General features: G+C 41.9%; 1 protein-coding gene across 1 annotated transcript in view; it reads right to left on the bottom strand.

Annotated features, from left to right (window-relative positions):
- The window catches only part of LOC126103581 (uncharacterized), a 230,450-nt gene that overhangs the window by 26,466 nt on the left and 190,658 nt on the right, over window positions 1–13,326 (bottom strand). Inside the window, 2 exon segments of the mRNA XM_049912332.1 lie at window positions 3,789–3,957; window positions 10,367–10,459. Of these exon segments, the coding sequence (XP_049768289.1) occupies window positions 3,789–3,957; window positions 10,367–10,459 (262 nt within the window).

The following is a 13,326-nucleotide window of genomic DNA, read 5'->3' as shown; positions in this document are numbered from 1 at the left end:
GTGGGTGCTTGAGTGTTTCCCTCTTGAGATGGCATAACTTCCACAATGTGACAATTGAAATATGGTGATGTGCATTTTCACGAAGCAACAGCACCGCTTGTCGCAGTTTTCCCAGATGTTTCATCTTGATTGCATGCCGTAATTTCTCCAATCTTGAGCAGTACTATTCTCCAGTGATGGAGGCAGCACGTTCCTTGAAATCAATAAGCAAGGAACCCTGGCAATCAAAGAACTGGGTGTGTATCACCGTTTCAACAGATGGCTGGTTATTGAACTTTTTGGTGGTTTTTGACAGAGATGCTAACCTGCACACATTCAACTTTCTCCAATGGATGTCGACTGGTGTCTGTCATGTTTAGACACATTTGGTATTAACATCATCGTAGATCATGTTTTTGCATTTACTGGATGTACATCAGAAAGACAGAAATGACACATTAATCCCTTGCTTTCATGTCAGTACTTCTACACCAGCATTGGAGTCACACTGTGTTGCATATATACTACAGCAGTGTCCTCAAATGAAAACTTTTTGACCATACCTTATAATTGTGCTATGAATTAGCAATTTGTGGCGCAGTTGAATTCCACCCCTTCTTGGCAGCTGGCTCCAGTGCTAGTATGCATCCCTGTCATGGCAGAGGGTACACAAATCTGCTTATCTGCCAAATGCAGTGCCAAACTAAGGGTAGGAGCAGGCAAGTGTGATAGTGGAGAGGCAACTGATGCCGAGTGATGGAAGCAGCATCAACTTAGAGCCAGTGCTGGCTCCTGTGGAAAGCCGTGGGATAAGACTTCGAATGCAGGGCACCAGGGCCATGGTCGGCATGCTGCCAGGTCTCACTTATGCCTCAGCATAGCCAGTTTGTGAAATTGGGCAGTTAGAAGCTGCACCTGAGATGACCCATGGCACTTGCCTGCTGGCATCCTTGATAGCAGCCCCCTGTACAGTGAGGACACAGAGGACACTTTGGTCATGAGGAGCTACAGGAGAGCCTGTGTGGGGCCGTGTCAGCTGTGTGGGGCCGTGTCAGTGCGCAGATAGCCAGCAGGACAACAACACAGCTAGTGACTATCTGAGAGGACCCTCAACTGGACAACACAGAGCAGGAAGTTTGTGATCCAAAGCAGCAGAAGCAGACTTGTGTAGTTTGGGTATTGTGCTTGCAGCACTTGGCTTGTTATCAACATGGGGGTATTGGTCACTGTAGGTGAGTGCTTGGCTTCTGGGCTGCAGGGAAGGTAGTGCTGACAACATACAGGCTGCTATTAGCCATGGTGTGTGTTTGATCACAACAGCTAGAAGAGGTTGTGCCAGTTCTGTTCAGTGCATGTCTTTCAGTTTAAATTGCACAAGAGACTATAGTTCAGTAATGGTGAGACTGGTGAAGGGCCTGGTATGTTAAAACCTAAGAATCCGTATTTTATTGTTAACTGTGCTCAACTCTTTTGTGTGTGGTTTATTATCTAGGTAATTTCTTCTTGTTAGCTGATTGTACAATACTAGTTTGGAGTGTCGGCTTCTGCTTGAGTATTTTCGGATATTATTGGCTTATATTTGATTATTTTGGGTCTTTCTCATCATTCTCTTACTGTTTACATAATTGTTTATCATGTTTTATTATCTAGGTGTATTGTTTTGTATCCTCCTTATTTTAAGGTATTTTAAGGGGCAGGGGGTTTTACTGTATGTTATACTGAACTAGATATTAACACATTTGTGGTGGTGCCTGAGTCTCACTTGGGTACAGCCTGTGCCACTTTATGAGTGAGACTCAGGTACCATCTCGAAAGGGTTAACATTATAACAAAATGAATCATTCACAAAAACAGAATAACTGCATCTTATGCTTCTGTATAGGTCTAATGATGCCACTGTCACCAGAATCAGCCTCAGAACCACAAAACATTCATTCAAGCTGTCATCTGGATCTTCATTATCACTTGAAATGTCTGAATATTCATGTCAAAAACCTATGAGAGTGTTTAAGATTTGTTCAGTTCCTTCCTTTTTCTGAATAGGGCTGCCTCTAAAAGCAGAAGGACCTTTAAGACAAAAATAGTAACTATTTGAAATATAAAAAAATAATCGAAATGGTACATAAGCAAAAAGTACATGAAGGCAATCAAGTTTGACACACTGACTACTAGTGTAAACACCTAAATAGTCAAAGTAGTTAAAATAAATCATAGAAGATGGCATCTATAGAGTGCATTTAGAAAACTCAAGTGCTCTAGAGATCTGTCTGTAACAGGTGGCATGAGAAACAAGAGTAAATGTGGGATCCATCCGAAATGTGCTAAGTTTGCTTTTTGTAATTTGAGCACTGCCTATTTTACTTATGTTTCATCTTACACATGAGTGCTCATATCTGTTGAGCTGGCTAATAAATATATTTAAGACATGTTGAGGATTTAAATTCACACAACCTCCAGCAACTTTCCTCTACCACTACTTCCTGCATCACACAGTAATACCATTTTAATGGCAAGTGGATAACACACACAAATGCACATTTTAAGTGTTGAGCAGTGTATAGTAAATCTGATAACAGTGCACTCAGGAGCAAAGAGAAGCTAGGTCAGCCCAAAGTGCCTAAAGAATTTTTGTGGCAATTAGTCACAGGTCTGGAATCAGTTGACCTCATACAACATGAGGCCTTAACTTAATGTCATACACCAGCCTTATTAATGTAAGGCAGAATTAGATATTTTTGTAGAATGTTGCTACAGACTACAAGCATAAGAGATCCTTTATTCATTTCTTGGTCCATGAGGCCAGCCTGCACAGCTTCATAAACATGGAGACTATTAGGAAAAGAGCAAATATACTGTGTTGGCTTTTGCTCAATGCTCATGATCTACAGAATTAAGTAAGTATCAAGGTTTATGTTTATTAATTCTACTGTTTATCCCCTTTATCATTCTACTATATCTCCACTTGCATCATTGGATTAGTCCAACCTTTTGTACTACCTTTGCAGTCTAATGGTTGCATTGCTGTTTACTATCAGGAGGCCCCAAATTCAGTTCCTGGTGACGACCTCATTTTTTCTGTGTTGTCAATGTCTGGAATGGGTTCCACTCAACCTTGTGTGGCTAAATGAGACGAAAGAAGCAGAAAAACTGACACAAAGGCTGTCAAAGTGGCTTTGGATTAAGAGGCTTACTCCAGGCTGGCAGCCATATGATTTTATCAACACATCAATGCCATCTTCTAATCATGACTTTACTAAGATGAGCAAATTTGTTGCCCTTATGCATCTATCCATAAAGGATACTATAATGTTTCTTTTGGGTTCAAAGTCTGTGTCACTGTTGTTTCTGTGAAAGAATATGATATCACACTTCAAAGAAGTGCCACTGAAGACTAGTTCTCAGTTGACAGAATATGCGAAGACGCAAAAAAGACCTTCTGATACCTACTAAAGAGAAAACTGCCTAATGCATCATCCTTTCCTACTCGTTACTAATGTTTCACTACAAATACAAGGATGAGCTTTGTCATTCCATTATATCTCTGCTTGCATCATTGGATTAGTCCAACCTTCTGTACTACCTTTGCAGTCTAATGGTTGCATTGCTGTTTACTGATATGGTGGTCCCCAATTCAGTTCCTGGTGACCACCTCATATTTTTATGTGTTGGTAATGTCTGTCCCAAAAAAATTCAACAATGTTGTCCCATCTTTAGATAGATGGTTTGTATTTTTGAGATACATCTAAAAAATTGCCATTTTAAATTACAAACCATAATTAAACTAAGAAACAATACAAAATGCTTGTAACTCTTATTGCTCACCAAGTAACGTGTTGTCTAATGCTCCTGTATCACCAGACACAGTAAAAGAGTATGGGTCTGCCGGATTCTGACTCCATTCAATACAGCAATAGCCAGGTTGCATCTGAACACATACTCCATAGTTGAGGTTAACCAGTTCTCGTGTGCCAGCAAGAGCTGCAACACATAATTCCAATCATTATTAAAACATCCATTTTTATGACCTCGCCAGACAAAAATATACAAAAAATAGATCATACACATGAAGTGTTTACCCATCATTCAGTTTCTAAACTATATTAATTTGTGTGAACAGAGGAATGTGTTTGTGATGATTTTTGCAGTGTCTGATTAATGGGAGCAACAATGCAATATGAAGCCAGAATGAGATTTTCACTCTACAGCGGAGTGTGCGCTGATATGAAACTTCCTGGCAGATTAAAACTGTGTGCCCGACCGAGACTCGAACTCGGGACCTTTGCCTTTCGCGGGCAAGTGCTCTACCATCTGAGCTACCGAAGCACGACTCACGCCCGGTACTCACAGCTTTACTTCTGCCAGTCTCTCGTCTCCTACCTTCCAAAATTTACAGAAGCTCTCCTGCGAACCTTGCAGAACTAGCACTCCTGAAAGAAGGGATATAGCGGAGACATGGCTTAGCCACAGCCTAGGGGATGTTTCCAGAATGAGATTTTCACTCTGCAGCGGAGTGTGCGCTGATATGAAACTTCCTGGCAGATTAAAACTGTGTGCCCGACCGAGACTCGAACTCGGGACCTTTGCCTTTCGCGGGCAAGTGCTCTACCATCTGAGCTACCGAAGCATGACTCACGCCCGGTACTCACAGCTTTACTTCTGCCAGTCTCTTGTCTCCTACCTTCCAAACTTTACAGAAGCTCTCCTGCGAACCTTGCAGAACTAGCACTCCTGAAAGAAAGGATATAGCGGAGACATGGCTTAGCCACAGCCTGGGGGATGTTTCCAGAATGAGATTTTCACTCTGCAGCGGAGTGTGCGCTGATATGAAACTTCCTGACAGATTAAAACTGTGTGCCCGACCGAGACTCGAACTCGGGACCTTTGCCTGGAAACATCCCCCAGGCTGTGGCTAAGCCATGTCTCCGCTATATCCTTTCTTTCAGGAGTGCTAGTTCTGCAAGGTTCGCAGGAGAGCTTCTGTAAAGTTTGGAAGGTAGGAGACGAGAGACTGGCAGAAGTAAAGCTGTGAGTACCGGGCGTGAGTCGTGCTTCGGTAGCTCAGATGGTAGAGCACTTGCCCGCGAAAGGCAAAGGTCCCGAGTTTGAGTCTCGGTCGGGCACACAGTTTTAATCTGCCAGGAAGTTTCATATCTACATCTACATCTATACTCCGCGAGCCACCTTACGGTGTGTGGCGGAGGGTACTTATTGTACCACTATCTGATCCCCCCTTCCCTGTTCCATTCACGAATTGTGCGTGGGAAGAACGACTGCTTGTAAGTCTCCGTATTTGCTCTAATTTCTCGGATCTTTTCGTTGTGATCATTACGCGAGATATATGTGGGCGGTAGTAATATGTTGCCCATCTCTTCCCGGAATGTGCTCTCTCGTAATTTCGATAATAAACCTCTCCGTATTGCGTAACGCCTTTCTTGAAGTGTCCGCCACTGGAGCTTGTTCAGCATCTCCGTAACGCTCTCGCGCTGACTAAATGTCCCCATGACGAATCGCGCTGCTTTTCGCTGGATCATGTCTATCTCTTCTATTAATCCAACCTGGTAAGGGTCCCATACTGATGAGCAATACTCAAGAATTGGACGAACAAGCGTTTTGTAAGCTACTTCTTTCGTTGATGAGTCACATTTTCTTAGAATTCTTCCTATGAATCTCAACCTGGCGCCTGCTTTTCCCACTATTTGTTTTATGTGATCATTCCACTTCAGATCGCTCCGGATAGTAACTCCTAAGTATTTTACGGTCGTTACCGCTTCCAATGATTTACCACCTATGGCATAATTGTACTGGAATGGATTTCTGCCCCTATGTATGCGAATTTATTACATTTATCTACGTTTAGGGAAAGCTGCCAGCTGTCGCACCATGCATTAATCCTCTGCAGGTCTTCCTGGAGTACGTACGAGTCTTCTGATGTTGCTACTTTCTTGTAGACAACCGTGTCATCTGCAAATAGCCTCACGGAGCTACCGATGTTGTCAACTAAGTCATTTATGTATATTGTAAACAATAAAGGTCCTATCACGCTTCCTTGTGGTACTCCCAAAATTACCTCTACATCTGCAGATTTTGAACCGTTAAGAATGACATGTTGAGTTCTTTCTTCTAGGAAATCCTGAATCCAATCACAAACATGGTCCGATATTCCGTAAGCTCGTATTTTTTTCACTAAACGTAAGTGCGGAACCGTATCAAATGCCTTCCTGAAGTCCAGGAATACGGCATCAATCTGCTCGCCAGTGTCTACGGCACTGTGAATTTCTTGGGCAAATAGGGCGAGCTGAGTTTCACATGATCTCTGTTTGCGGAATCCATGTTGGTTATGATGAAGGAGATTTGTATTATCTAAGAACGTCATAATACGAGAACACAAAACATGTTCCATTATTCTACAACAGATTGACGTAAGCGAAATAGGCCTATAATTATTCGCATCTGATTTATGACCCTTCTTGAAAATGGGAACGACCTGCGCTTTCTTCCAGTCGCTAGGTACTTTACGTTCTTCCAGCGATCTATGATTAATAGCTGATAGAAAGGGGGCAAGTTCTTTAGCATAATCACTGTAGAATCTTAAGGGTATCTCGTCTGGTCCGGATGCTTTTCCACTACTAAGTGATAGCAGTTGTTTTTCAATTCCGATATCGTTTATTTCAATATTTTCCATTTTGGCGTCCGTGCGACGGCTGAAGTCAGGGACCGTGTTACGATTTTCCGCAGTGAAACAGTTTCGGAACACTGAATTCAGTATTTCTGCCTTTCTTCGGTCGTCCTCTGTTTCGGTGCCATCGTGGTCAACGAGTGACTGAATAGGGGATTTAGATCCGCTTACCGATTTTACATATGACCAAAACTTTTTAGGGTTCTTGTTTAGATTGTTTGCCAATGTTTTATGTTTGAATTCGTTGAATGCTTCTCTCATTGCTCTCTTTACGCTCTTTTTCGCTTCGTTCAGCTTTTCCTTATCAGCTATGATTCGACTACTCTTAAACCTATGATGAAGCTTTCTTTGTTTCCTTAGTACCTTTCGTACATGATTGTTATACCACGGTGGATCTTTCCCCTCGCTTTGGACCTTAGTCGGTACGAACTTATCTAAGGCGTACTGGACGATGTTTCTGAATTTTTTCCATTTTTGTTCCACATCCTCTTCCTCAGAAATGAATGTTTGATGGTGGTCACTCAGATATTCTGCGATTTGTACCCTATCACTCTTGTTAAGCAAATATATTTTCCTTCCTTTCTTGGCATTTCTTATTACACTTGTAGTCATTGATGCAACCACTGACTTATGATCACTGATACCCTCTTCTACATTCACGGAGTCGAAAAGTTCCGGTCTATTTGTTGCTATGAGGTCTAAAACGTTAGCTTCACGAGTTGGTTCTCTAACTATCTGCTCGAAGTAATTCTCGGACAAGGCAGTCAGGATAATGTCACAAGAGTCTCTGTCCCTGGCTCCAGTTCTGATTGTGTGACTATCCCATTCTATACCTGGTAGATTGAAGTCTCCCCCTATTACAATAGTATGATCACGAAACTTCTTCACGACGTTCTGCAGGTTCTCTCTGAGGCGCTCAACTACTACGGTTGCTGATGCAGGTGGTCTATAGAAGCATCCGACTATCATATCTGACCCACCTTTGATACTTAGCTTAACCCAGATTATTTCACATTCGCATTCGCTAATAACTTCACTGGATATTATTGAATTCTTTACTGCTATAAATACTCCTCCACCATTGGTGTTTATCCTATCCTTGCGGTTTATATTCCATTCTGTGTCTAGGATTTCGTTACTGTTCACTTCCGGTTTTAACCAACTTTCCGTTCCTAATACTATATGCGCACTATTTCCTTCAATAAGAGATACTAATTCAGGAACCTTGCCCTGGATACTCCTGCAGTTTACCAATATTATGTTAACTTTTCCTGTTTTTGGTCTCTGAGGACGGACGTTCTTTATCAACGATGATAATGTCCTCTCTGGTAAGCCGTCAGGTATTTTATCGTTTCGCCCAAGGGGGGGTCCCTCTAACCTAAAAAACCCCCATGTGCACGCCACACGTACTCTGCTACCCTAGTAGCTGCTTCCGGTGTGTAGTGCACGCCTGACCTGTCTAGGGGGGCCCTACAGTTCTCCACCCAATAACGGAGGTCGATGAATTTGCAACCATTATAGTCGCAGAGTCGTCTGAGCCTCTGGTTTAGACCCTCCACACGGCTCCAAACCAGAGGACCGCGATCGACTCTGGGCACTATGCTGCAGATATTAAGCTCAGCTTGCACTCCGCGTGCGATGCTGGTTGTCTTCACCAAATCAGCCAGCCGCTGGAAGGAACCAAGGATGGCCTCAGAACCCAAGCGGCAGGCGTCATTCATTCCGACATGTGCTACTATCTGCAGCCGGTCACACCCAGTGCGTTCAATAGCTGCCGGAAGGGCCTCCTCCACATTACGGACGAGACCCCCCGGCAAGCACACCGAGTGCACATTGGCATTCTTCCCCGACCTACCCGCTATTTTCCTGAGGGGCTCCATAACCCGCCTAACGTTGGAGCTCCCTATAACTAATAGGCCCGCCCTCTGTGACTGTCGGGACCTTGCCGGAGAATCGGCCACTGGCCCAACAGGCGAGGCATCCTGTGGTTGCTCGGAAACGATGTCATCACCACTAGGAAGCACCCCGTACCTGTTGGAAAGGGGTAAGGCAGCTGCCACGCGGCCAGATCCCACCTTCGCCTTTCGGCCAGGCACGCGCGAGCCCACCACTGTCCGCCATTCACCCTGGAGTGATGGCTGACCGGTAAGATGCTCACTGCCGGAAGACGCAGCGACATCAGGGGTTCCATGTGACTCCAAGGCCACCGAAGTAGGCATAGGTCTCACCACAGTTGCCCCAATGCCACTACGAGCCGACGCCTGCGCCTCGAGCTCGATGAGCCTAACAGACAAAGCCTCCACCTGCCCCCGAAGAGTGGCCAATTCTCCTTGCGTCCGCTCACAACAACCACAGTCCCTACACATGACTATGTTTACCCTACTCTATACGATGACAAATTCCCAAGATAATCTTCTGATGAGCTACTCTGATAATCAAGAAACACTCACTGAAATACGAGACGCGAAAACTACGCTAGGTTTTCCCAGAAAAACTATTTAAAAGCTAAGTGCAGCAAATAAGTACAAAAACGCTTTATACAAACAGTACTCGCTGCTGCTGGTGCTCTCGCTCTGGCTGTCACAAGACACTCCACTGCAGAGTGGAAATCTCATTCTGGAAACATCCCCCAGGCTGTGGCTAAGCCATGTCTCCGCTATATCCTTTCTTTCAGGAGTGCTAGTTCTGCAAGGTTCGCAGGAGAGCTTCTGTAAAGTTTGGAAAGTAGGAGACGAGAGACTGGCAGAAGTAAAGCTGTGAGTACCGGGCGTGAGTCGTGCTTCGGTAGCTCAGATGGTAGGGCACTTGCCCGTGAAAGGCAAAGGTCCCGAGTTCGAGTCTCGGTCGGGCACACAGTTTTAATCTGCCAGGAAGTTTCAATGCAATATGAAAATTGCCTGAGAGTGGGGAATACATTAGAACCTTAGAAGCAAGCTTACAGAGATAATCTTTGAGGCAGAATACTTTGTCACATATTTTTACACAAGCTAAGTTATTACATTTGACTTGTAAATAATAGATTTCAGCTATCAGTCATCCTTTTTAAATTTTATTGGTGGATCTAGATTTCAGCTAGAAACTAGCCATTCTCAATGCACTATCATTGTTGATCAATGCATATAATGCATGTTGGTCGAGCTTCGTCCACAGTTAATTGGGGAATACATTAGAACCTTAGAAGCAAGCTTACAGAGATAATCTTTGAGGCAGAATACTTTGTCACATATTTTTACACAAGCTAAGTTATTACATTTGACTTGTAAATAATAGATTTCAGCTATCAGTCGTCCTTTTTAAATTTTATTGGTAGATCTAGATTTCAGCTAGAAACTAGCCATTCTCAATGCACTATCATTGTTGATCAATGCATATAATGCATGTTGGTCGAGCTTCATCCACAGTTAATTGAATATTACATTTGTCTTATATATGCAATATTTTTAAATCTATGGATATTGCTACATGACTGCACAATGTGATATCTGTTCCAAACTCTTAAGAATGTTTGTATATGATAAAATTTCTATAGGTGGACCTCAATTGATTCCAATGCTGGCCACCCCTTCCATAAATACTGTTTGGATTACACTTTCTGTTAATGCTTTGATTATCATTATGCAAGAAATAGTTTACAAGTAACAATGGAGTATTCTTTCAAGAAATTTGAAATAATGATAGAGTATGTATTATATTGGTGTACATTTTACTTACTGATATCAGCTGCTGGATTTGCCGTTGTTCCATAATTGAAGCTTTTGACTGTCCCAGTTGTGCTGGTGTAGTACATGAGACAACCAGTGGGTGCTGCAAAATTACATTTTTTAAAAGAATGAACTTATTCATATCTATGTGCCAATAATATTACATAATAAGAGGAATCCCTTGGCATCCCTTGCCCTAATCTACACACACACGCACGCACGCACGCACGCACGCACACACACACACACACACACACACACACACACACACACACACACACACAACAACAACAACAACAACAACAACAACAACATTCTTTGGTGCCTCACATGATGCAGGAAAAGAGTAAAACTTTGAAAGATATATGTGTGTGAGTATCTGGTATTAATGTGTGTCACATATCTTTCATTTGCCAGTGACTGGTTACCTGTACTCATTTTTTGTATATTTTTACTTTTTATTACCTTAAGGTTGATGATTCATTCAGTCTTTTCTACTAAGCCATTTTGTTTACTTTTTATAATGCATGATTACATAACTGTTTATGCTAACATCAGATAACATTCTGACCTCTGTTAATTTTCTTTACTTTTAAACACCACAAAATGTTATAAATTGCTGGCCACTGATATTGCAACGCCCAGAAGGATATCAAATGATGAAGATTTAGTTATTCTACATGGACAGTATAGTTGGAAGAATACATGATTAAACTTGTAGGTTTATTTGGGGATTTATAGGATGCAAAATTTAGTAATGGAGTTGACACCTGTGGCAGAAACAATGGTTCTACTCTGATTGTCACTGAGTTTAATTGTACTTGGATAGCAAAATAAGGGTACACTATTGCATGCTGCTTCATCATTCACAGAGTCTGTCAAGTGGTAATGTGTCAACATCTCATCAACCCATAACAAGATGTTTTCAATGAATGAGGACTCTGGAAAATGTGTAGACCAGGCCAACAGTCAAAAACTGTTAGTATTGAGATTGGTCAGGACAGTATGGTGAACATGTCGGCCATCAGTCTTGCGTTATCTTTTTGAAAGATAACTTCACAGAAACTTTGAAGATAGGGAGTATCCACTGGTGTTAACATATCAGAAATCTGACACTCACTGTCCATTTGTGAATCAGAAGGGGGTCGTGTTCTCGGTAGTAAAATAATGTGTGCCTAGTGGTACCCCATGCCATCATAATAGGTTCTGACCCCATATGATGATGATGAATGCAATCCAGTGACATTCATTTCTTGGAATCTTTACTGATGGGAATGTGCATTGAAACACTGCACATAGTAACTGGATGCAATATTGTGTCACTCTGTGTCCAGTGTTGTCATTGGGTGCACCACTGTTGGCACACCTCTCTCTGCTGACATTTCAAGGGAAGATGCAACAATGGTCACCATGTTCACAGACCGTGGTGCTCCTGACATTGTTGCACTGTTAGGCATGAGTACTTGTCTCACAGCAAAGAAGCCCATTTCCTAACTTAGGATACATGACATGGGTGTATGACGTTGTGTGGCTGAGTGAACAATATGTCTGTTCTCTCGGGCATTAATTGGGTGAAACCACTGAGATCCTGTGTAGTGTTCCACCGATTCCATATTGACACAACAGTTTGGGGGAATCCAACCAACAGGAGTATCAATATAATGAAATAGTATGCCACATTCCTGCTGCGGTTGAATTTTTATGCATGGAACTAACTAAATAACTGAGGATTTTATTGAAGCAGAGTCAATAACTTTCTAAAAAGCTGTGAATCCCACCCGTATCAGTAACATGTACTCATGTTCCATTATATAATTTTATACGGTGACTTGCAGATCATCCATTATAATATACTCACATCTAAAGACAATGTCTTCTTCTGTTTGGTTCGTAAAGAGAAGATTAATTTGTCTGTTAGTTTTTTTATTTATTGTTTTCGTGTGCCTCAATTTTTGTTTCAGTTTGGGGGGAACTGTCTTCTTTTGCAGACATTCTGTAAATGAGACTGCAATTTCCTTTTGTTTAACTTGTAAACCATCTTAATAACTATTATCTCTAAGTGACTTCCTTTTGTCACCATTCAAATGGATTTATACTCCTCAAGTCTTTCTTGCAGAAAGTCACTGTTTTAACCTTACTAAATGCCTTCTATGAGAACTACCTAGAACAAATAGTTTGGAAATCCACTCATGGAAATATATTAGGCCAAATAGCAACAAACAGATCTGATCTCTTTAAGAATGTTCACAATTAAACTGGTACCAGTGACCATGAGGTAGCTGTAGACCAGTGGTTACCAAAATACAAGGTGCAATTAAAACATGTGGAAGAATTTACAGATCAGCAAACTACATAAAGAGACAGTAGTCTTGTATCTCGCAAATGAACTCTGAACACTTAGCTCTAGAGAGGAACATCTAGAAGAACTGTGGCTCAGATTTAGAAGAATAGTTGACCATGTGCTGAATAGATATGTAGCTAGTAGAACTGTTCATGATAGGAGGGACCCTCCATGATATGGTATACAGCTTCTGTAAAGAAGCTGAGACTACTGCACAATAGGTGTAAAACAAAGCACAGGGATAGAGATAGGAAGATGCTACAAGAAAAAGATCTGCCTGTCAAGAGGGTAACATGTGAAGCTTTCAATGATTACTATAACATGATATTATCAAAGAATCTCTCACTAAACACAACACAATTCTGGTCATATGCAAAGGCTGTTGGTGGTACTAAAGTTAGATTTCAGACACTAATGGATGAGACAGTGACTGAAATGGACGGTAGCAAAGCAAAAGCAAAAATGTCAAATTTCATATTCAAATGTTCCTTTATGAAGAAAAATAAAGGGATGTTAACTCAATTTAATTCTCACATTACCGTGAAACTGAATAACATGAATGTGTGTCAGTGCTAGTGATGAACAAATGAAGCTGAACAAAGCTCCAGAGTCCAATGGAATCCCTACCA

The sequence above is a fragment of the Schistocerca cancellata genome, chromosome 1 (assembly GCF_023864275.1).
Source record: "Schistocerca cancellata isolate TAMUIC-IGC-003103 chromosome 1, iqSchCanc2.1, whole genome shotgun sequence".
Lineage (NCBI taxonomy): Eukaryota > Metazoa > Arthropoda > Insecta > Orthoptera > Acrididae > Schistocerca > Schistocerca cancellata.
The sequence above is the reverse complement of the archived record's forward strand: the minus strand, read 5'-3'. Positions and strand labels throughout refer to the sequence as shown.